At 41.5% G+C, this 24,108-nt stretch overlaps 2 protein-coding genes across 5 annotated transcripts; one reads left to right on the top strand and one right to left on the bottom strand.

Moving 5' to 3' along the window:
• The first annotated feature begins 1,062 nt into the window (after positions 1–1,062).
• On the top strand, positions 1,063–1,671 carry LOC148700689 (uncharacterized). Its single transcript, XM_088707910.1, has one exon. It carries the CDS (start codon positions 1,063–1,065, stop codon positions 1,669–1,671), a length of 609 nt encoding a protein of 202 aa, XP_088564036.1.
• A 7,735-nt stretch (positions 1,672–9,406) lies between these two features.
• On the bottom strand, positions 9,407–14,235 carry LOC103721300 (rhamnogalacturonan I rhamnosyltransferase 1-like). 4 transcript variants are annotated; one of them, XR_015971224.1, is made up of 10 exons: positions 13,773–14,100; positions 13,173–13,574; positions 12,181–12,248; positions 11,967–12,055; positions 11,625–11,790; positions 11,245–11,534; positions 10,906–11,110; positions 10,650–10,807; positions 9,741–10,168; positions 9,407–9,670 (listed from the first exon to the last, which is right to left on the bottom strand). XR_015971224.1 is itself a non-coding variant. In XM_088707039.1 (9 exons), the coding sequence occupies exons 2-9, from the start codon at positions 13,513–13,515 to the stop codon at positions 9,925–9,927; spliced, it is 1,563 nt and encodes a 520-aa protein (XP_088563165.1). In that variant the 5' UTR covers positions 13,516–13,574; positions 13,773–14,100; the 3' UTR covers positions 9,407–9,924. The 4 variants fall into 4 exon arrangements, 2 of the variants coding, with proteins under 2 accessions (XP_088563165.1, XP_008809674.3); XR_015971223.1 differs by having other exon boundaries at positions 13,173–14,100; XM_088707039.1 differs by having other exon boundaries at positions 9,407–10,168.
• Positions 14,236–24,108: the final 9,873 nt, after the last annotated feature.

Raw genomic sequence — 24,108 nt, forward strand, 5'->3', positions numbered from 1 at the left:
CCTCGAGGAGGCGATGCTTGATGGCAGTGAAGCTGGACATGGAGCGCGCCTATGACCGGATACGGTGGGATTTTCTTCGGCGAGCGCTAGAGAGCTTCGGATTCCACCAGATTTGGATTGACTGGATATTGGGATGTGTGCACAGGCCTAGTTTTTCCATTCTGATCAATGGCACGCCATCGCCTTTCTTTCGAGCCACCATGGGTCTTCGTCAGGGATGTCCTCTCTCCCCGTATCTATTTATCATTTGCTCTGATGTACTCTCACGTGTTTTGCATGTTGCTTGTGGGAACCGAGAGTTGGCAGCCTATAGCCCAGCCCCGGGTGCCCGCCCCATTTCTCACTTACTTTTTGCAGACGACTGTCTCTTGCTCGCAAGGGCGAGAGAGACTGATGCGAGAGCTCTTCAGGGAGTTCTGGAAGGATACTGTGAGATGTCTGGGCAGAGAGTCAACCTCCAAAAATCTGCCATACATTTCAGTCCGAGCACGGAGCTGAGGACACGACGGGAGGTACGGGCGATTTTGGGGATGCAGGAGGACGAGGGGACCCTGGTTTACCTAGGGGTCCCCCTCACAGGGAGGAGACTGCGGGTGGCGGAGTGCTCTACCTTGTTGGAAAGGGTGCGGAGCAGGCTAGAGGGTTGGAGAGCATCATCACTCTCTATGATGGGCAGGTTGACGCTGATCAGGTCAGTTCTATTTTTCATGCCCATTTATCTGATGGCACATACTGTCGTGCCAAAGAGGGTCCTGGAGGAGATCGAGAGGCTCATGAGGAGTTTCCTATGGGGCTCTTGTGGGGGGGGGGGGCCACGGAGTACATCTGGTGGCTTGGGAGAGAGTATGCTTGCCCCTGCGTGAGGGTGGTCTCGGGGTGCAGTCACTCCTGGCGCGACGCGAGGCTCTTCTGGCACGGCGGGCGGTGCAGGTTGTTCTTGAGCCACATGGTTTTTAGAGCCAGATCATGACTGCTAGATATGGTCGAGGCGGAGTCACTGTGCAGGCGGTCGGCAGCCGGAGGGTTTCCTTTATGTGGCGAGAGATCGGGAGGTACTTGCCGATGGCCTTGGCGCAGTCCAGATGGCTGATCGGCGACGGACGGAGCATTGATGTGATTGAGGATCCGTGGGTGGATGCACTCCCATTGAGATTATGGCCGACGATGTTTAGTGGCAAGGGAGCAGAGGGGCTTCGGGTTTCTGACCTTCTCAGGCCGGGGACGGCGGAGTGGGATGGTGACAGACTAGGCCAGTTGTTTGGAGAGCATTTGGCTGAGCGGGTTCGGACGCTCCCCATTCCGGGATCTGCAGGCCCAGATGTCAGGGTTTGGAGCACTACTAGTAGAGCGAGAGTTGGGGTCGGTGATGTTTCTCGAGCTATTCAGCGGATGTCAGCGTCGGGCTTGGACTGTGGCTGGGTGTGGAGGTTTGGGCTACATCAGAGGGTCGCTCTTTTCCTCTGGAAGGTGGCCTGGGAGCGTCTGCCAACATGCTCAGTGTTGAGTGGACGAGGAGTGAGTATTTCCCCCCTATGCCCGGATTGTGGGATGGACGAGTCGGTGGATCATGTGCTCTTCCAGTGCGACCGGGCGCGAGGTGTGTGGAGCCTGACTGGGATTCCGGAGGAGGTTTGGAGCCGGAGGGATTGGTTTTTGGAGGCGGTTCGGTGATGGGCTGGTATCCCACAGATGCGCAGCTTGGCTATTCAGGCATCCTGTTCAGCTTACCAGGTATGGCTGGCCAGGAACGCCCGGATCTTTGGCGAGGGCAGGCCATCTCCGCGGTTTGTGATGGAGCGGGCTCGAGCTCAGGCAGCAGAGATCACACATGTAGACCTAGCCCATAGACCTTTGACAGCTCGGGACATCTGGGGCCCCCACACTGCTTCGGCTGCTCCACATAGGGTATTCTTTATCTGGGAGCCCCCACCCCCGAGTTTCCTCAAGATCAATTTTGATGGCTCAGTTTTGGATGGAGGTAGGAGAGGAGGGGCGGGATTCGTCATCAGGGGGCCGAGCTCTGGCGCAGTGGCAGCGGGGGGCTGCCATCTTTTTGATACTTCGGTACCTGGGGCAGAGCTGCGGGCGGCTTGGATGGGCATGTGTTACGCGCGGCGAGTGCTTCAGGCGCGGTCTATCCTTTTAGAGGGAGATTCGGCTACTGTGATCAGCTGGGTCCGGAAGGGCTCAAGCAGTTATGGGGGATCCACCCCTTACTATTCGACATTTTTGAGATGGCGAGGGAGTGTGTTACATTCCGAGCCATGCATATATACCGCGAGGCCAATGGGGCGGCCGACTGGGTGGCGGCATATGTTGCGAGCCACTCAGGAGGCACCCTATGGTCTGGAGAAAGAGAGATGCCCGGAGCACTTCGGGACCTTTTGTTTTCTGACTCTATTGGGTGTATTCGTACCCGTGTTGTATGAAATACCCGCTTTAGCAAAAAAAAAAAAAAAAAAAAAAGATGGAGAGAGACAAGCTTGCCTAACTGACCCAATTTTTTTGTCCATCAGGGTTAGATCAATACGCACGTAACTATCTAACTTGGGTTGAAAAAATATCACCATAATATAGGTTAGGTCTATGTGCACGAAACTTGGGTCGAGCTTGGATTTGAAAAAAAATGGTCAACCCTGTTTCAGATGGATTAGCAAAAGAAAACTTAGAGCTTGTTTGGTGTTATTGTTATTTTTAACATTTTCCCTGCAAATTGATGTAATATTAAATAGAGATTGATGTTGAAGAAAGTATTTATTGTATAATGAAAAAAAGATGACAGTTGTTGTGATTCCTTGCATGGGCATTCATTCTCTTTAAAAGCAATAAATTTTTGTTATCAAATAACTCAAAGACTATTTGAAAGCGGAATAAGGAGAGGACAAAAGTCATTTAACTCAATTACTCCATCATTTTTCAATCAAACACTTTTTAAAACGTTGGATTAGATCACTTTTAAAAGGGCAAAACAAGTAAAGTTGGCATATTACTTTTTGTCTTCTAAACTTATGTATCCTACTTAGTCTTGGAATAAATTATTTTACCGTGGAGTAATCTATGTTGCGGTAAAAAAGAATATCAAGTAAGTTAACCCATTTACTCCGAGTTGACTTATGCTCTTAAATATTTTTTATATCCTTTTTGAGCCGTGCACTTATTGGAGCATTTGGGCGACATCGTTTTTCTGAGAAGAGTAAAATAGGTATTTCAAAAAAATTGGTGCACAACTATTCACTTTCTAAATCCTTTTATATCAGAAATAAATTACCCTACCATGTCAGGTGAAATAATTTATTTTGGATTGTGCAAGAATAAATTGACACTCTGAGTTAGCCTATTCTGCTTTCAAGAGGCAAATGTTGAATAAAATTTAGAAAAATAAAAGAGTTTCATCATACATGTTGCTCTGTCTAGTTATTTTTCCTTTTGGATTTCAGACAACAAAACCTAAAAATAAAAGCATACCAAACAAGCCCTTAGTTAACTTGACTAACCAAAATCTAATCCGATTTTCATAGTAGGAGAGTCATGAGATCTGGATATTGCATTGGTTGGGCCACATCGGAGTAATTATTGCTCTAAAAAGATAACTTTGGTAATTGAAGACCCAAGATATCAGGCCTTGACTGTTGTAAATCACATAATTGTTTATTTTTTCATCCTTGCATACATATATACATATATAGGTATACAATATATATATATATATATATATATATATATATATATATATATATTGCAAGACCTTACAATATATATATACATATATATCAAACCTTACAATACATACATGCATACATGCAAGGTAGTGTTCTTAGCCTGGAGACCCTTTGGATCACCTGCCTATGCATTACTTTCCACATCCACTTTCTTCCGACCATCTTAACCACAGCCAGCCATGATGCACAGCATGACATTAAGACATACACAAAGACTCCGCGAATTGAGACACCCAACAACATATAGCTAGAGTCATTCTATAGTTTTCTTGGTTGATTGCGGACTATATGGGTTGCATTATTTGTAGGCTTTAAATGGGTCGAATTGATCCGTTGACTCGACCCGACCCACTTAGATCCGAACTGACCTATTTTAGAGGACTATGGGGCCGGGTCGGATTTTAATATTGGACCCGTTTCATTTTCTGGGTCGGATCTGGGTTTACCGAATTCAGACCCGATCCGATTCAACCCATTTAAAATTTGAATAATTTTGACTTTTCAATCCTACGATCCGATCCGATCCGAATTTGTGAAATTATTTGGATCTGCAGGCCGCAACCCGCTGGGGTACAAACAAGTTATGAAGTCATGAATGGGTTGACTTAAATTGAACCCAATCCGGACTTGAACCGAACCCAAATTTTTTGGATTGGATCTGAGTTATACATGAATCTGATCCGATCCGAATAACCTGTTGAGTCACAAATTGTAACGGTGGAGATCCTGACCCGATGTTTTATTCGATTGAATTTGGATTCAAAATTAAAACCTAAATAAGAAATCGAATTGGATTGACGTCATACATAATTCAGTCTGATCCAACCTATTTATCCTTCTAATTATTTGTTTTTAAAGGTAGGATGACCTCCCTCGACAAATAGTTAGCTTGGGAAGTCCCCAAAAAAATGACAATTTCAAGCCAATTCATTCATTTCGGACCCCCACCCGGCGTAAAGATGTAGACGCGCTTCGGCCCTCCTGCCGATTGCCAGCTGCCGAACTCTGTATTTTCATTATGACAGCAGTCCGTGAACAACGACAGACACACCCGTTCCCATCAGTCAACATGCGACGCGTCGCTCTCTGTCAAGCTCCGTTCCACCGGACGACATCCCCCCCACGTGCCATTCGTAGAAAAGCCTGTCCACCAGCTGCCGGAGTCTAAATAAAATAAATAAATACAAAAAGAGCCAACCCGGCGTCACGCGGCAAGCTCCCGCCGGCCGCGTTACCGCAGACGGCGCGCGGATACGGCACAAGCAGCATCGAGAGTCGCGCAGTGAAGCTATTGGATGCCTCATCCAGCTCATACGGGGGACGTGGCGACATCCCAACCGCTGGCAAGGCGAGCCAAAAATGAATGCAAGCTGCAATGCCCACCATGGACCAGTTCCTGGGCCCACAAGCAAGATCCTGGCCAGCCAATCGATGAGTTCTTGAACCTTCGTGCCAATGCCAATAGACCGTGGACCTGGACCACGTTGGTGGGAATGGAAGGAAGGGCACATAGATAAATACGTACATATATAAATTATATAAAAGCGGACTCAGCCAGCCGCAGAATCTGACAATTTTGAGAAATTATTCTATACACCGTAATACACTATATTACCCATGCGTACAATCAATCATAGCCGATCATTCTTATAGTCTCTGCTCATCAAGCATCCATCTCGGTGCACTGCTATAAAATGCACTGCTATAAAAATGGATGCCATGTGATACAGAGAGTAAGAAATAATTTTTCCAAATGATGAGCATTAGTTCTCTCTTTTTCCCATTTGGCATCTAACATTGTCCCCCGTGATGACGACAAAAGGTGGCAAGAGGACCATATTTAGAGATGGGCACTGGGCCGGGCCGCCCACGGCCCGGCACGGCACGGCACGAAGCGGGTCGTGCCTGGCACGGCCCGCCAGCTACAGTGCCGGGCCGTGCCTGGCACGGCCCCTTTGAGAGGGCCGTGCTGGGCTAGAGGGTCCTGGCCAGCGGGCCGCGCCTGGCACGGCCCGCTTCGGGCCTGGGCCGGCACGGCCCGGTCTAGGCCCGCGGGCCAAGCACGGCACGGCCCGCGGGCCAGCACGGCACGGCCCATAAGGGCCTGGGCCGGGCTGGCACGCGGGCCTGGCACGGTCCGGGCCTGGGCCCGGCTCGGCCCGATAAAAATTAATGCTTCATAAATTTTTTTAATAAATTAATAAATATTGAACACTAAGAATTTATGATTTATGAATATAAAGCCACCTTAATGGTGGGGGGTTTGGCATAGACCCCTACCAGTTTATTAATTTAAATCAAAATGGTACATGAAGGGAGGTTTGGACCTTGGTCTGACCTCTAGAATACAATAAGAAACTAAGAAAGGGCCGAGGTTTGGACCTTGGTCTGACCTCCAGAATACAATAAAAATGTACAATTATAAAAAATTAAGAAATCTTACTAATCATCAGTGATTCAGTGAATCAGTATTCACTCTTCAGTCTTCAGTCTTCAGTCTTCAGTAGTGTTTGTATCATCATCATCAGAGGATGTTGTATTATGTCCACCTTTATCTTGAAGTCTTGCCTCAGCATCCAGCCAATCCTTGAAGCAGAGAAGCATCTCCACCGTTTCGCCCGTCATCCTACTTCTCTTTTCGTCAAGAACACGCCGACCTGCACTAAAAGCGGATTCCGATGCTACCGTGGACATCGGCACAGCTAAAATATCGCGTGCAATTGCAGACATAACAGGATATTGATTTCTAACACTCTTCCACCAAGATAATACATCTAGATTCTCTATTTGATTTTCATCATATGCAGAATGAAGATCATTTCGTAAATAAAATTCTAGTTCACTACTTAAAGATGAAGAAGATGAAGAGGAACTTGAAGCATGTGTGTGTCTTCTCTGTGCAATGAATGAAAAAATAGATGACGAACGAGAACTACTAGAAGGAGAAATAGAGGTTTGTATTTGTGTTCTAGATCCACGAATTTTTTCATCATATATAGCATAAATATCATAAAGAAGTTTTTTTACCTCATCTTTAGCAGATTCAGCATCTTGATTCATATTTTCAAAGTATGCATCAAGTAAAATTAGCACGCCATTTAATTTAACTCTAGGATCAAATACAGCAGCTAAGTTATGCATAGGACATATCCTGTCCCAATACTCATTCCATTTAGATTCCATTAGGTCAATAATAGGCATTAAAACATCATCATATCTATGTTCTGCAAATTTTTGACTAATTATATATGCTTGTTGTAAAAATGAACATGAAGTAGGGTAATAAATACCAGAAAGAACATTGGTAGCATTATAAAAACTAAGCAAAAAATCTTCCAAAATTTTTCCTTTATTCCAATCAGTTTCAGTCAATGTAAATCCTAATCCACGATCATTAATATATGCACTTAATAAATTTTTATATGGGTATGCATCATGTATCATGCTATATGTGGAGTTCCAACGAGTAATTACATCAAGTTTAAATTTTTTAAAACGTTTACCATGATTTATGCATAATTCCTTAAATTCTTGAAGTCTTGATCTAGAAGCATGAATAAAAGAAACTGCATTTCTAATTTTTGAAATCACATCTTGAATCATGCCCATGCCAGCTTGAACAGAAAGATTTAAGATATGACATGCACATCTAATATGCAGTAAATTTCCATCTAATATGGGATGCAATGAGTCTTTTAATAATACAACAGCAGAATTATTATTAGATACATTATCAAAAGTAATAGACATAATTTTATCATTAATATTATATGAACATGCAGTTTGATAAATTATATTTGAAATTTGTTGCCCAGAATGTGGAAAATCAAAAGCACGAAAAGCAAGAATACGTTTATTTAATTGCCAATCATTATCAATATAATGAGCAGTAATGGCAATAAAACAATTACTACCTACAGATGCTGACCAAATATCAGAAGTTAATGAAATTTTTACATTTAAAGTAGAAAGTGTTTCAATTAAATTTTGTTTCATTGCTAAAAAATTGGTCATAGCTACTCTTCTAAATGTACGCCTACTAGTTCTTTTGTAAGCAGGTTGTAGGTTTAATTGAACATATTCTTCAAAATTAAAAGATTCACATAAACTAAAAGGTAATTCATCCTTAACTATCCATTTTACAAGTGCTTTTCTTTGATTTTCATGATTATATGCAAAATTACCTACAAGTAATCCCCCTTGTATATTAAGGGTACTTTGAGTTTGAGCATGAGAATCGTGCATCCTATGACTCTCTTGATGTCTTTTTAAATGCCCTGTTCCCCCACTACTACTACAACTATAAAGTTTGGCACATTTTTTACATTTAGCTTTCCAGACTCCCTCAACCATAACTCTATCAAATTCATTCCATACAGTACTAGTCCTCTTACGAGAAGAAGTTTGACCTTCACTCGGTTCACCAGTTCTAGAGGAACTAGGAACAGGGGGTTGGGGATTAGTTTCTTCTCCCTCAGAAACAGGAATGCCAAACTGACTTTCCTCAAAAGATGACATATCTATGATTAATTCAAAAAATAAAAACTAACCGCAAGGAGGAATTGAGTAGAGGGTCGGAGGGCAGAGGCAGAGCCGAGATTCCGAGCTTCCTCTTGTGCTCTCAACAGAAGCGACCTTCTCTTCTCAACAGGAACCTCCTCTTGTGTAGCACTTCAACAAACTAAAAATTAAATTGCTAGAAGAGCACTTTAGAATAGAGAAATAATAGCAGTAGAGAAGGAGAGAATGAGAGGTTTGGTGTGGTGAGAATGAGGGAGGAATGGGCTATTTATAGAAGCCCCAAAAAAATTTTTTCCCAAAATACCCCTCAATTCAGCCGTTATTGGACTGTTGGGAGGGGTAAAAGGGTCATTTTCACGAAAATAGCCGTTGGAAACGGCTATTTTCCTCCCCCCTCTCCAGACGGGCCATCCCTGGCATGGCCCGTCTGGAGCCGTTACGGGCCGTGCCAGGCACGGCTCGTTTGGAGACGTTGCGGGGCGTGCCTGGCACGGCCCGTTTGCGCCCGTTACGGGCCGTGCCTGGCACGGCCCGTGGCGTGCCGTGCCCGGCCCGGCCCACCAATAGAGGGGCCTGGGGCCGGGCCGGCCTTCCGTGCTGGACGGGCCGTGCCAGGCACGGCCCGTTTAGTCTTTGGGCCCGGGGGGCCTGGGCCGGGCCGGCCCGGCACGGCCCGTTGCCCACCTCTAACCATATTACGTTTGAAGGCTTGGGCGGTCTATTAAACTAGTACAACACGCAATCCCATGTCCCTAGAATACTTCCATATGTAGTTCAGGGTTAAGACCATGGCCATTTTAGGATCCCAACATCTTGATTTTATAAACTAATCATCCAACACAATACCTATCACACTGCAAGATTTATTCTATAAAGCATTAATTAACAAACAGATAACCAGAATAAAAGATTCCTCGTTTACATGTACAACCCAATCCACGAGAGTAGGACCTTTCTCCTTAACAATTACTCTTTCTCATTGAGTCTAGAAAAGTCTGTTGAGCATGCGTCTAGAGAATGCCATAGGTGTTTATTATATGATCTGTTTCACATGTGTACTCAAATCTTGATGCTGTAATAAGTTCAAGATATGTCAAGTGTACATGAAGGATTGCACAAAAATGTTAGAAAGGCAGTCAATAAACAGTTAACAAGACTTGAGTCAGTTTATGAACAAATGTGAGGACATTTAAAATTTTCCTGATAAGTAATATATATAGATCAGAGTCAAAACACAGAAAAAGAATAACATGAGAGAAAACTAAGTAGAGAGATTCGAATGACAAAATTCTCGGAGATCGGATGGAGAGGGAATGACCTTCCACGAAACCCTGAATCCAGATGAATAGCTGACATCTCTCAATCTGTGTTGTACATGTAGCTGGTATTTCTCTGCAATGGGCTGGCCCTCTCTCTCTGTCTCTCACCCTCTATACAAGAATTAACTTTTTATTTGACAAATATAGATAAAGCTATTTCATATTATAAATGTGTATTTACCAGCTGCATCCCAAAAACAACTCCAACGCATGCTGATCTCCTCCAATTGTCAAACCCACTCCTTTGAAACAAATTCTTCTCCACTTCAATCAGTTGGATCCAATGGGGACCGCTTATGGAAGGGATGAAAATTAACTGTGTTCATGAAAGAATAGCAACCTAGGGCTAGCATCATGACAACAATTCACAAACTCCATGGCTCATCAGGCTGACGCAGGCACTCTTGGGGATTGGCGAAGAAGTAGTCCTCTTCCTTGGGTCTATTGGGAATCACAATCCTCCGCGTGGGCTTTCCCATCCGATGAACATGGGCAGCCTTAACTGATGAGGAGAACTCATCCCAACCCAAAGAACCGTTATTGTACTGGTCTATCAGCTCAACTAGGAGCTTGCGATCCAATAGGATTGTCTTCCTGAAGCCCAAGAATCTGAAACGTCATACCACGAAAGAAATCCTGTAAGATATATTTTCGGTTTCAAGAAGAAAAGGATTCAAGCTAGAACATGCTTCTGTTTACTATAATTATCTAAGTTTCTTTGATTAGTTCTTTTTTAAAAGGAAAGTTTCATTGATTGGTCACTTAAGACTGCAGGCACAAAAGCATCCAACGTTAACAAGAGCATACTTATAGGAGGGTACAATGCTTTCAACTTGTAGTAGATGAAAAAGGAGAGGTGTCATTAAGCAGCTAAGCAAAAGCATCTTTTGAATACAACTTGAAGAAAACTAGTAGTGCCATGAAGTTTGTGGTTAGAAATTCAGTTTATGAGATAATTATTCATTATGAATGTAGGACAACATAGACCTGGAACAAGTCGAAGCAAACACCAGCCATGCAAAGCTTATAGTGATGCTACGAAGTTATAACAATGCAGACATACATAAGCAAAGGATATTCAAAACAATACCTGCGATGACCTTCGACAACCTTGGCCATGTTACCATCATAAGTAGGGATAAAGATATCACTTTCTAAAGAAACCAAGTAATCTAATGCTGCCATTTGTGATGAGTGGTTCTGGAAAAACCTAAGATCAGAAGGTTCCAACAGCGTTTCCTTTCTCACCTATTTCACAATGTTTATGCAATATAAATACGTGGAAAGATTAACAGATATTGCAATAATTAACTATTAAAGGTAAACAGCTGTTTGCAGGTACTGACCACATTTGGATAGGCTGCCGTAAGGGCAGCCATTCTCCTTTCTCCACCATATATTTCTCCTGCTGCAATGTATATGGGGATACTCCGATCAAAATGCAACGCCCTCAAAACCAGAGCAGTCTCCTCTGGTGTCAAAGGACAGAGACCATCTTTCCTTTTCAGGTCAGAGTTGATAGCTTTCTCTTTCCACCAAGGATATGCATATCTGTAAATCAAAGCAGAAGTTACTCATGAGTAAATGATTTGAATCATTCAAATTCAGTTGAAAAAAAAATTAAAAATTTACACATCATAAAAAATGGGTTAAGATTAATGAAAATTAAAACAAAGAGAAAGTACCTCATTCTTGTCAACTCCTCTGCCTCTTCTTCAGTACAACCCTGAGTACAGCCTGAGAAAGCCAACATGTCCATTTCATATCGTAAATGGAGTACCAGAAACGGACCATTTTGTTGCAGCATTCTAATCACTCGTCTACCTAGCTCTTCAATTTGAGAGGTAAATCTCAAAGCAGCATAATTTACTCGACAACGCAATTTCTGAATCTCCAAAGGCAGGTCATTATTAGCAAGCCGGGCATCGGTTTTATTCAAATGCACTATCTTGTGCTTCTGTATCAAAGGAAGAATCTGGGTGCAAGATAAGCATAACTATTAGCCTCTTCTTTGAAATTGCCATAAAGATATTATCTCTATCATGAAAGAATGAGGACAATTTACCTGATTTTGGTAATACGAAATATCAGACCAACTAACAGGTGGCATAGAATATACCATTCCTAGCTCTGCCCTTCTTTTTAACCTAGGGGGCAGTTCTTTCAATATCCGAACCTCATCTCTCAACGAGGTAATAAAATGATCCACATCAAATATGTCTTGAAACTCACTGTCATATCAACAAAGTTTATATATTTAGTAAAATACATGACAGAATAGAGTCTGAAAGAAGATTGATAAAGTTTAATGAGGACTAATTATATCAACTCTAAAACTAAACCATCAAAAAATATAAGCTAATTTCTTTGTCTTTATTTTTCTATTAAAAAAAAAAGACAGACTCACCTAGGATCAGCCCAGAATGATGTTTTATCCAACTCTGGTAAAATGAGGGTAACATTCAAGTATCTAGCAATGGCAACCATATCACAAATCTGAAAAGACGAGCTAATATCAGAACCTATAACATAGGCTATCCAAGAAACTGTGTAGTTGGAATGCACATAAAATAATTTAATGCCATTTAAAATAGAACATAGTAAAGGAAATGATTGCTTACTGCAGCTCGCATCTGATTAAGCCCACCATTGCATGAGACCATTAGATAGCCATTGTTCTTATATATTCCTATACATATAAGAAAAAAGAATGTCACAATGATTTCTGCTGGAGCAGCACTGAAAACAACCATTATGGATCAAAATACTATCACAAGATAAAATTATATAACCTCTGCAAGACAAGCTCAGTTGTATGAATTTAGAGTATTGACAGGTGACGAGGTCCCACAAGCATAAGATGCATGAAGTAGAGACCCAGGGCATTGTGGTATCATGAGTGAAAAAGAAAATGCATTAGAGAAACGTTGAGAGTTGCCCCTATATGATAAGGAAGGAGGACTAATCAAATGGTTTGGGCTTCTGCAACCCAGGTGAATAAGGGGCTTGAAGACAGGTTGGTGAGTAAAGAAAGAAGGGTAAGACCAAAAGAATTTGGAAAGGGGCAGTAAGAAAAAGGATTGCCCTAGGATAGAAAACAAAGAAAGAAAGAGGATGCACATAGCCAACCACGAATTGATGGATAAGGCTTGCCGCTTCTATTGAGAAAAATCATTACAAGTCATAAAATTCTCAACCAGACAACACACAAGATATGAGCACATCTTTGAATTTTCTTAGAAACTAAGCAACCATAGCAAACAAAATAGAAGACTTGTAGAACGCTCGTCAACAAATCCTAGCCAACTAACAAGAGAGAAACAATAGCCAACAGCTGCAATAATTTCTAACAGACAATAAAATTATTATCTTGGTATGAGAAAACCCAGCATAACCTAAAAGACACAAGAAACAAATTCAGAATATATATTATGCTAAAAGTCTGGGAATCTAAAAATCATTGTTCACCTAACGAACGTAAAAATAGGGGATATAACACAAGCGTAGAATTGCAAATATATACGAACTAATGAATAACGTATTAATTCTAAAAAGAATTTTAAAAAAAGAATTGAGAAAAATGAGGGGATTTTCTGATGAACAAGGAACTCACTTTTGGGCGGAAGAGCGATCTTCTCAACGACCGAAGAGGGTTTCACCGGAACAGGCGAATAGGAGGGGGTGAAGCAAGAAGGCCAACCCTTGAGAACCCTCGGACCCCACATCTCCCCCATTGCCGTAAGCTGGACCACGCACGTCCACAGAAGCACGGTGGTCGTCGCCCGAATCATCCAAAGCTTCATCCGAGACCTCGACACCATAGAGCCCTTGAGCTTCTCCACCTTCACCTCGCCGCCGCCAGCCTTCAGGCCCACCTGTCGCTCCCCGGCGTACTCAGATCCCACTGACTTCTCCAACCGGCACATCCTCGGGAACCACAGAGCTTTGCCCCCCATACATAAGAACCTAACACCAATCCCCTCCCACGCGACCCATCGATGCCTCAGGAGGATCCCTGAAGCAAAAAAGACAAACTTTGCACGCCAAATCAACAAGGGAAACTAATTAATCTCCTCGACTGCACTCAATGCAGCATCACAGGGCGAATTAGAACCCTCGAAGACGCTAGAACCCGTCAAGAAACCCCTAAAAACTCCAGATTTCTTTACAAAAAAAAAAAAAAAAAAACCGAACTTTGAGGCGCCGAACTCACGAATTTCTCGCTCAAATTGCCAATGAAATCTCAGCTGTTTGCCTCTTTATATATCCATTCATTAATCCCGCTCCGATCACGGATCAATCCTGGTCCCCCACCTGATATCCTTCCCCAAATGGCCAAAAACCGTCGTTTTGACCCCCAACAAAGGACCGGAACCCGTCGCTCCCTCAGGCGATCGAGATCTAGATCCTGGACTTGGGGATCCCGGACACTATTCCGGCTTGAATCTTTGGCGAAATCAAGGCTCGGTGGGCGTGCAGAAAAAGAATACGAAATCGGAGGCGAGGGGCCGCTCGATCCCCTTCCATAGAGGAGGACTGCTGCTCGCCTCGTGCGTCGGTGGCGTATATACAAGGCTGTCCGTACTACCGGATACGCTAACCGCGGTTAAATTCTAACCCTCGGTAGGCAGTCGCGGTACAACCAATTAGTACGTGGCAGCACAGCGCTCAACGACAGCCTCTTCAGCGGCCAAATCACCATAAAAAACCCCTCCTAAGCGGCCCACCGTCCCTTCTACGAGCCGAGGAGGACACCTGGCAGGACTCTTTGGATACCGACGGCTGGGATCGCGCGGCGAGGATTTAATTCTTGTGCCAGGTGAGGCGGCGGCGGCGGTTTCGTGACGACCGTCACGGCTTCATTCGCCGCTCCGTCGGAGGCCCGTGAGGGCGCCGGGAGCTGTCGGTCGCGCCGTTGGTTGACGGCTTAGCCATGACAAAACGGCCATCTGTTCTCCCCCTCCCGATGCCGTCGCTACCTTGAAGGCTGTCAGTTTTGGATCAGGGGTCGGAATCGGGTCGTGCAGGTGAGAGCAGGCTGTTGCTTCTGAACATTCGTAGATTTCTGCAAAAGTATGACATCCATCAGGTTATACACATATACAGAAAGACAAACTGTGCAGCTGATTGGGTCGCTTCCTATACGGCTCACCATTCTGAAGATTTTATTTGGAGGAAGGGCGACACACTGTCGGAGTCTCTTTCTGTTTGTTATTTTCAGATTTTGTTGGCTGTATCCACATCTATAGAATGTGAGCGGCCGTTGTACCAGAAAAAAAGCTGTCAGTTTTCATTAATATATTTTTTTATAAAACAAAACAAAAAATAATAATCCAATATGAATACATTCTACAAAATTAAAAATATCATATAATATAAAAATATCAAAAACAACCTATAAAATATCATATAGCAACTCATATATAATAGATATTAACTATCCAGAATATAGTACAACTCCTAGTTATTATCAGATCCAATCTACCTAAATTTTAAAAATTTATAAAATAATATTTCTTTTTAATTTTTTATTTAACCCGACTTTTATATGGTTCCTAAAAAGTGAGGTATATAGGTAGTTTTGAGTGTATATAAATATCTAAAAATTTTTATATTGGCCACAGAATCTAATCAATTTGGAAGGGTGGCAAAGATATTATTTAAAAAGAAAGATCATGAATTTGGCAAAACAAATTACCAAATTATTCATTTTTTACGTAAAGATTGTTGTTTCTTCTATTTTTTTCCTAGTTCCTAAAAAGTGACTTTTGAGTGTATATAAATATCTAAATTTTTTTTATGGTGGCCACGGAATATAATCGATTTGGAAGGGTGACTAAGATTTTATTTAAAAAGAAAGATTATGAATTTAGCAAACAAAATCTACTAAATTATTTATTTTCTATGTAAAGATTGTTGCTTCTTCTATTCTTTTCTGGTTCCTAAAAAGTGATATACATAGGTGGTTTTGAGTGTACATAAATATCTAAAATTTTTTATGCTGACCAGAAAATATAATCAATTTGGAAGGGTGACTAAGATTTTATTTAAAAAGAAAGATCATGGATTTGGCAAAAAAATACCAAATTATTTATTTTCTATGTGAAGATTGTTGTTTTTTTATTCTTTCCTAAAATTATACATATGTAAAGATTTGATTTGGCTCCTAAATCTTACTTGAAAATACATGACAATCTAAACAAATATATATCCAATATTTAATAGATATATGTATTAATATTTAATGAATAAGATTTGGTGCTTTTAAAATTATGTATTTGTATTATATTTAGAGCGGAATACAGAAATCATCGAAAACCTACTAAATATGTATCCATCATAAAACAACTTCATTTTTTTTTCGAAATCAATAACTAAATAGGTTTTCCCTACACATTTGACAATAAAAAATGTTTTTATTATGAAATTAAGGAAAGTCATCACTCCCTTTTCTGATAAATAAGGCAAATAGATAAAAAGAATTGAGACATGGAAAAAAAAAAAAACTCATTGGTGGGAAGGACTTACACTCCGTTACTGACTTGGAATCGGGCAGCCAATGGCCCATTCCCATCATGTGGGGCCCTGTTCCGATCTAATGGTCGTGACTGGGACATACGGAAAGCCACAGAAATGGGACGCACGACTTAACACGGCAGATCCCTGGATGGAGCCTGATCACGACGTTCCCCGTGCCAACAACCGTCGGATCTTCTAGTGATTCGTATGATCAATACGCGTCGGAGGACCACAGATTGAAGAGTCCATATCCGAAATTGGAATCGCCAGCATAAAACAACGACTGACTCGTCGTTGGTCAATTCTGACCGCGCTTTTAGGCTCGTACAAGCTTTACTTGGTTCTGATTTTTTTAAAAATAATTATTCCGGTCACACCTGATTATTTCTAGAATAACTATTTAAAGTAAGAGATAGAATAACTTGATTTTTGGTTGTTTTATGAACAAGATTACATTTAGCTTATAATAAATAATTTTTTTTATTTTTAAAATTATAGCCCGAATAAAAAAGTATGATTTATATAATAAACATCCTTATCAAATGGTTAGGAAAGTATTTCAACTATTAGAGGCATTCGAGACATTCAAGACATTCAAAGAAGTGGTTCATCATTTATGCTATAATATGTTGGGCCCTTGGACTTGATCTGGTCCATAGACTCTTAAATATTTATTGTGAAGTAGAAATTAGTTGCGGTAGAATTATTCCTAGAAGGATAAATAATTATCCTCCTTTTTATGTTGCTTCTAAATAATTAAAAAATTATTAGATAAATAATAGTAGTTTTCTGATTATATAACAATTATTCACCTTCGTTCGTACTTAAGGTGCTAATCAACTAACCTACCAGTTGTTGGCAACCCCCAAGTGATAATTTATAAATAGCAAATACAAGTTCACCTCACATTTAAAAGTGGTGTACCCGGTAACTATAGGATTTTAATAATGGAAAACATCTTTAATTTAGTGTTATTTTAGGATTTTTTGCCCTTTTTATAGAAAATAATCACATAATAGTAAACAATTAATTTTCATATACGTCGGATTCGACCTTTACTAATATCATCTGAGTCGACTAATGGCAGCTCTTAAAATCTTCTCCAATGGGCGATGGTTACTGCTAAGCTCATGATCTCCCGCAGTTAAACTCCCTAACGTGCGTAATATGTTATATGCAGGTGGTTACTAAATAGTTAAGGCACATGTCCGCCTTATTTGGCAACATACGCCAACTCTCATCCTATATAAATAGTGCTCATAAGATTTTCAGGTATGCTCTCTTATGCACTCACTCTGCTATTCTTATTCAAATCTCCATTATTTTTTCAAAATTTTTATTTAACTTAGGTATCTTGTTTTTTTCTCCTTATTTTTAGGTTAGATAGTTAACATCAACTCTTTTTTTTTTTTCTTTTCTCGGAGCATAATTACTGTCCATAGCTTTTATCAGCTCATTTTTTTCAGCTCGAAGCTCATCCGATCACCACCAAGGTGGTAGCTCAGTTGGAACGGGGCGTTTACTTCCAACCAAGTGGTTCCAGGTTCGAAACGCGCGGGCGTCGATTAAATTTGGGGACCGAATGCTCCACGCCTGGACACGGGGTCTAGAAGTGCTACTGGTCGGCTGATAGCCTGGGTGGTGCCAGGTGTAACGTACTCACACGGAGGGTCGGGTCGGGTAACCGAGCCGGCTCACGGGTGGGGAGGGTATAAGTAAAATAGGTCGGCGTGCCCAACACACGATCCGGTTTGCCCGCATCGAACATTCTTCTGGCGGGGTGGGAGGCCCAGTGGGGGCTGCTACGCGGGGTTGGGCTTGTTCCTTCCTCCCCCTGCTCCCTTTTTTTCATCAAAAAAAAAAAAAAAAAAAAAAAAAAAAAAAAAAAAAAAGAAGAAGAAGCTCATCCGATCTCTTCAAGCTTCAGAGATTTTAGTAGCTGCCATAAATCCTGGGGAAGCATTGACTCCATCATTAGGAGCTAGCGGGGGAATTGAGGGATTAGAGTACCGACAAAATCATTATCTAACGTTCGAAAAGGACCCAAACGGACCCGGCGAGCTTCCGTGGGGCCGTTTTGTGGGTGCTCGTGAGCCTGCGGTGGGACCCCATCCAGAGAGAGACAAATAGAGGAGACTGTAAGGTGGTCCGCCAACGTCGGGGGAAGGAAGTTCCCATGATGCGGTGACGCGTCAGGCTCACAGAGAGAGAAATAAGATGCGGACGACGTCTCGCTTTCCCCTTTTCCTTCCCATTGGCGCGGCCCTTCCGTCACCAGCCCGAGCCTGGTATCCATTCTTTAACACGTGAGCATCCCTTCTGTTTCTTTTTCTCTGGGTTTGACCCAGCTACTGGTTGGTGGATGGGCACCAATCAAGATATCGTCCGCCACTCATTTTTAGTAATTCCTTTCGATTCATTCGATGATCGAGGATGATTCGCATCAGACAGATTATTTTTTTAAATGCACGGCATCAATCTCAAATCATTTGGATAGCATGGTACTGGATCCTAACGACTCGGTCACGCTTGAGTTGATCTCTACTTAAATCCGATCAAAGCTAGATTTGGCAATATCCTATGTCAATGGGTGTGCGCAATTGGATGCAATCTCTTACCTCTAAATTGGTAATGTACAAAAAAATTATGTGATTTAAAAGCATTCTAATCCATGAATCAAGTAATTAGTTTAACTAACATGAAGTAATTTGACAACATGATTAATGCTAGAAGTCTCCTATATCATGTGTTTTTTGGTATAGTAAATTGTATCTGTTGTGAAAATAAAGGATCTCGAACTTAGTCCCACATCGGCTAGGTAGCGGAAAGGTCTGTGCCTTAAATGGATGGGAGAATCCTTTCCCTTGCAAGGCACTCTTTGTGGGGCAAAATCGTGAGGGGGGAAAGAGACTATGAAACCTCTTCCCAAAGCGAACAATATCTTGCGAGGGACGCAGCCATTCTTCTGCCTACGAGCATCAAATCTAGATTTGACTAGATCTGAGTGTAAATCAATTTAAATATATCCACATTTGTTTTTTCTCTCATATAAGTATATATATGGATAGTATGATTCGCTTGTCACAAGGTGATTAGAAATCCTGAGAGGAAGGGAAGCTGGACATTTGCCAAAAGTAGTAATTAGGTCAATCTCTCTAAATATTTTGTTGGTTAACTCCTTTGCCGAGGAGAAGTTTCATGTTCCGAGTTTGAATGAGGACATTCACATCATATTTCTAAAAAAAAAAAAAATCTAAATAGCAAGCAAGTCAAATACAAGCTGCTTACAAACTTTTTGTTAGGTATTCCATTCGGTTCATTGAGCAATCTAGCCCACTGCTGTCTTCATATTAGGATATTAGTTGTTTGGTCGGATGCATGGGCACCACTAGTTCCTTTCCCTTGTCCTACCCATTACCAAAGGCACCTCGGATTGTCCCTTCTGGCTTTGACTCAACCATTAGTAGATAGGTTTCAAGATCTCATCTATGATTTTATTTATAATTTTCCTTTTAGTCTTTCAATGTCCAAGGATATCTTTCACATGAACTTCATATTTTCATTATCATGCAACATTTAAAGAGAGAGGAAAAAGGAGAAAGACTCCTCATGCCTTATAATTAGCCAATTGCAAGTGGTTGGAAATACATCGCTCGGTCCTCATACCAAGGACCACCACTTATTAAGCAGAGGCTTGTGAAAGCACCCAGCTCACTATATAGCTTTAAACCTTAAAATTAACAGCTTATCATTGAATCAAAACAAGTTTCAAATCTGACTTAGTATGAAGCTACTCATAACAATTCATCACCTCACTCATTTCACGCAATCTCATAACCCTGTCTTCATTTTAGCATATTAGTTGTTTGATCGATAAACCTGGACATAAGGGCTCCAAAATACACTTCCATTATTTCTTATTAGAATTTTAACACATAACACGTCAATTTAGAATAGTCTCGGACATAAGTTGCAACTAAGTTGTTGTCATATACACATGATTGTTTAAAATATACGTAAAACAAGAATTTTAACATCCATGAGAATTAAGTCTGAAAAATATACCGCCATAGAATTGCATAGCAACTTTACTTGGTATAACCTACAGGGTAATTAGGTTTTACCACAAGCTTGAAGAGTACCAAACATTAGGTCAAGCTTACCAAGAGGACTTGAGTTGCTTCTTGGCACCAGCTCCTTAATGGAATTGCCTCAAACATATATATATATATATATATATATATATATATATATATATATATATATATATATATATATATATATATATATATATATTTGTAACATTCATCGTACTCGCAATCATTTCATCAGATAAAATTCCATCCACTTGATAAAATACCCCACATCTGGTATCATATTAAAATATCATTGTCGTTTGATCGATCAACTTGGATGTATTGGGGCCAGTATGGTCTCATGCCATGTCGTGCTGCACCCGTCCAAGTGGTTGGATGCCTGCCTAATGATCGAATTCTCTTAGCTATAAGACATGGTTAAGTACATAAATGAGTTGAATACAAGCAAGCTAGCCGTTGCTCAAGCTGCCGAATAATAACATAAGAAGCCGACCGCCGGCATCGATGGCGGGACCGTTTTGGTTGGCTGCACATATATATACTTTTCTGAACCAAAAGATTACATTTCTCTGAGTCTAATATTTGGATTCGTCCGATATTTTACTGCAACCCATCCATCTTCAGAGAATCAGAAGAGAAGAAAAAGAAGAATGAGTGGAAAGAGGAGCAGAAAGAAGGCACCACAAGGCATCTGTTGCTGTTTCTTGTGGTTCTCAGCATTGATGAGGGGATTAAATGCGAGGAAATTAACACGCACAGGGGTCGGCACTCACCAAAAATCTGGTGCATGCATTCACACTGAATGCACTTTGTTCCACAAGTATTTAATGGTTTGCAGATCCATAGAGATAGGTTCAATGGTCCATCTTCCTATCTGTGACCCATGCTGTTCATTGATGGTGAATGGAATGAACCTTACTTGGATTGTGTGCATGCTGTGCTGGATCGTGTGGATGGAAGATTGAGATCATGGCCTGATATTAAAATGGGGGAGTGCAAGTCCAAAACTAAAGTAGGTCTCTTATCTACCTAGGGCTCTCTGAGCTTGAAAACTAACATTTGAGGCGTGTGCCGGCATATATTTAATTCTATATATATTTATGTCGGAAATATATTAGGTACTTATAAAGAACTAAGAGAAATTCAAAAAATATCTTTCGGCTAATATTTTTGAATTGAGGTCATCATGGGCTGTGACAAATGGTATCAAAATAGACCCGGTCCATGATTCATGTGGATTAGGAAACACTGCAACATCTACTCATTAAGGCTAATCATGGGCTAGTCGTGATGTTGGTGATTAGATTTGAATGAATTTTGACTCTTACTCCGATGAAAACGTTGAAGCTTAAATGAAAGGAATATGTGAGGATTCGTGTATGCATATATTTAATCCTATATCAATTATTTATTATTATTTTTTTTAAGAAATGTACTATCATGCTGAGAACAAACTATCGCCAAACTCATGGATCACAGTTTGATTCATAAAAATTGACCATATGTCACTAATAGAATGATGTAAAGTACAGTGATGCAATGCATGTGATAAACAAAGGAACGTTTGATGGAGGACTAGGATACTGTCCCATCATCGGTTACTTGATTTACTGAATTCAAGAAAATATTTGATGGATAAATTAATCTCATATACCAGAAAATTTTGGACTTAAATTTCCCTATTCAAGTGAATTTATAAATAAATTTCGACTTCCATCGGATAACCGATATATCTGTCAGAAACATTATTAGAGAGCTAAAGGAATGTATTGAGAAAAGAACACAGCATCGGATAACCGATATACCTGTCAGAAACATTAGTAGAGAGCTAAAGGAATGTATTGAGAAAAGAACACAGCGACCTCGTCAAGGTAGTTAATGACTGCATCCGTTCCGTCTTAAATTATTCAATCATGTTTATCTTTTTCTAAAACAAGATATAGAAGGCATGACGATCTATCATTCAGTTGACATAGAACCAGATCCAAATTGCCAGAGAGTGGCAAAGGGATGCTCTCAGGAGTATGTCCATAGAGAATGGATGGATAATGTTTAGTTTGCTGCAAGAATAAGCAAGCACAGCTGCTCCTGATCCTATGCAAGTTATACAAGACTGCTAGAGGTAGCTGAGGAACAAAATTTTGACACAAGGGACCAAAACTTACTGCACATTTTAAAGTACAGTAAGACTATGAAGATTCATGTGGAAGTGTATTTAGTTCTACATCCGTTATTCATCAGAAAGATTTTTGATACTTATATATGACTAAGCAACCTAAAAAATATCTTCCGGCCAATATTTTGGATGAGATCCTGTTTTGTTACAAAGACAAAAAACTAATTCTCAGTTCTCACAAATTTCTTAGAAAAAGAACTATAATTGGTGCTGGAAATGGGCTTGGGCTGGTTCGAAGCCCATCGGGCCAGGCCGAGCTATGGGCTAAGCCTAAAAAAATCAAGACTGGTTCGAGTTTAATTACAGAGCCAATTTATTTTTCGGACCGAGTATATTATTGGCACGGCCCGGGCCCGAGCCTAGATGAGGCCCAATTGAGCCCGAATACAGGCCCGAGTTCTTGAACAAGGCGGTGAAGCCGGTCTTGGTCTTGGACGAGGACAACAGTGGTGAGATTTCATTCCACCGGAGCTTTGTTGTGGGGTTCTCCTCCTCAACCCGCGGGACCTTGTCCCGCACGACGACGGCACGCCTCCTCTGCCGCTTGTCGATAGCACACCACCTTCTATGTTGAGATCGTGGAGTTGGTCGAGCTCCTCCATCCACCACTGGAACTCCCCCAACCCCAGCTTGGAAGTACGCTTAGAGGGGCACCAGGTAGGGGTGGCGGAGGCAACCGAGCTCCTCCACCCGCCGCTAGAGCTCCTCCACCCCCGGTCAGGTCAAGTCTTTGAGCTGCTTCACCGTCACAATGAACTGGGATTCCATCACGGCCTTGTATGTGCTCCCCAGCATCTTTGTCGACGCCTTCAGCAGCTCCTCCAAGCTATACATCTCCCCGACTCCCCCACAAAACGCCATCTTTCCAGGACCTTCCCCTTCCCACGAGAACCCCCAACCCATTTGAGCTCGCGCCGGACTCGAGCATGTTCTCTTCCCATTGGGCTGGCCCAATTGGGCTCGAGCCAAGCTTGAGCTGCTGGGCATGAGTTTTCCTTTTTTTTTTGGGCCTAAGTCCAGCCGAAGCCCAAAAAAAATTTTGGGCCGGGCTCGGGCAGAGTTCGGGCTGGAAGTGGGCCGGGCCCCTAACTATACTGCCGGACAATATAGGACGTATCATCGATAACGGTCACATCAATCCTTTACTCATTGATGTCCAATTAAATCCTTCTTGTATTTTTCAGAAAAACAACCACAGTAACACAATATAAGAAGAGAATATGGCAGTGGGGAAGCAATGCCTACAGAATCGGACACGTTACTGGCTTACAGCACTCACAAGATTCCTCATTCAGCTACAAGAAATAACTAGAATGATTGAAAAACATAAAGAACTAAGATAACTATCAATATCTACCAAAGACAATATTGCTCGACCAAAAAATATGGAGTACAGTCTTGACACAATTATAGTCCCTCAGAAGATTAACAATAAAGCCGAGGGAAAACTGAACAAACTGACAGACAACAATGGACAAGAATTAGAGTTGATACTAACTCGAAGACACATGAAGAAAGAGCAAAGAGAAGATCTCAAGGTGTGACCTAGTGGTTAAAATGGACTTAATATATGATGGATGACATTCAAAGACTCTTTAATTTAGTACAGGAAATATGAGAGGCTTATTTATGCATGGAAATGTAGTACAGTACATTTTACAGTAACGGTACTAAAGCCCTTCTGCCTCCTAACTCCCACACTCCAACACACACTCTATGAGAGAGAGAGAGAGAGAGAGAGAGCCCCTGCAGCCAAG

Source organism: Phoenix dactylifera, chromosome 11 (genome assembly GCF_051530095.1).
Source record: "Phoenix dactylifera cultivar Ajwa chromosome 11, Ajwa_hap1_PhDact_Kaust_v1.1, whole genome shotgun sequence".
Taxonomy (NCBI): Eukaryota; Viridiplantae; Streptophyta; class Magnoliopsida; order Arecales; family Arecaceae; genus Phoenix; species Phoenix dactylifera.

What these genes read in the sequence shown, in the direction of transcription:
- LOC148700689 (XM_088707910.1), top strand. Translation starts at nt 1,063, where the DNA reads ATGGCCTTGGCGCAGTCCAGATGGCTGATCGGCGACGGACGGAGCATT.
- LOC103721300 (XM_008811452.5), bottom strand. Translation starts at nt 13,515, where the DNA reads ATGGGGGGCAAAGCTCTGTGGTTCCCGAGGATGTGCCGGTTGGAGAAG. An exon ending in TTTCGTATTACCAAAATCAG is followed by an intron (nt 11,535 to 11,624) that starts GTAAATTGTCCT and finishes TCTTGCACCCAG; the next exon opens with ATTCTTCCTTTGATACAGAA. An exon ending in GAGGAGTTGACAAGAATGAG is followed by an intron (nt 11,111 to 11,244) that starts GTACTTTCTCTT and finishes TTTGATTTACAG; the next exon opens with ATATGCATATCCTTGGTGGA.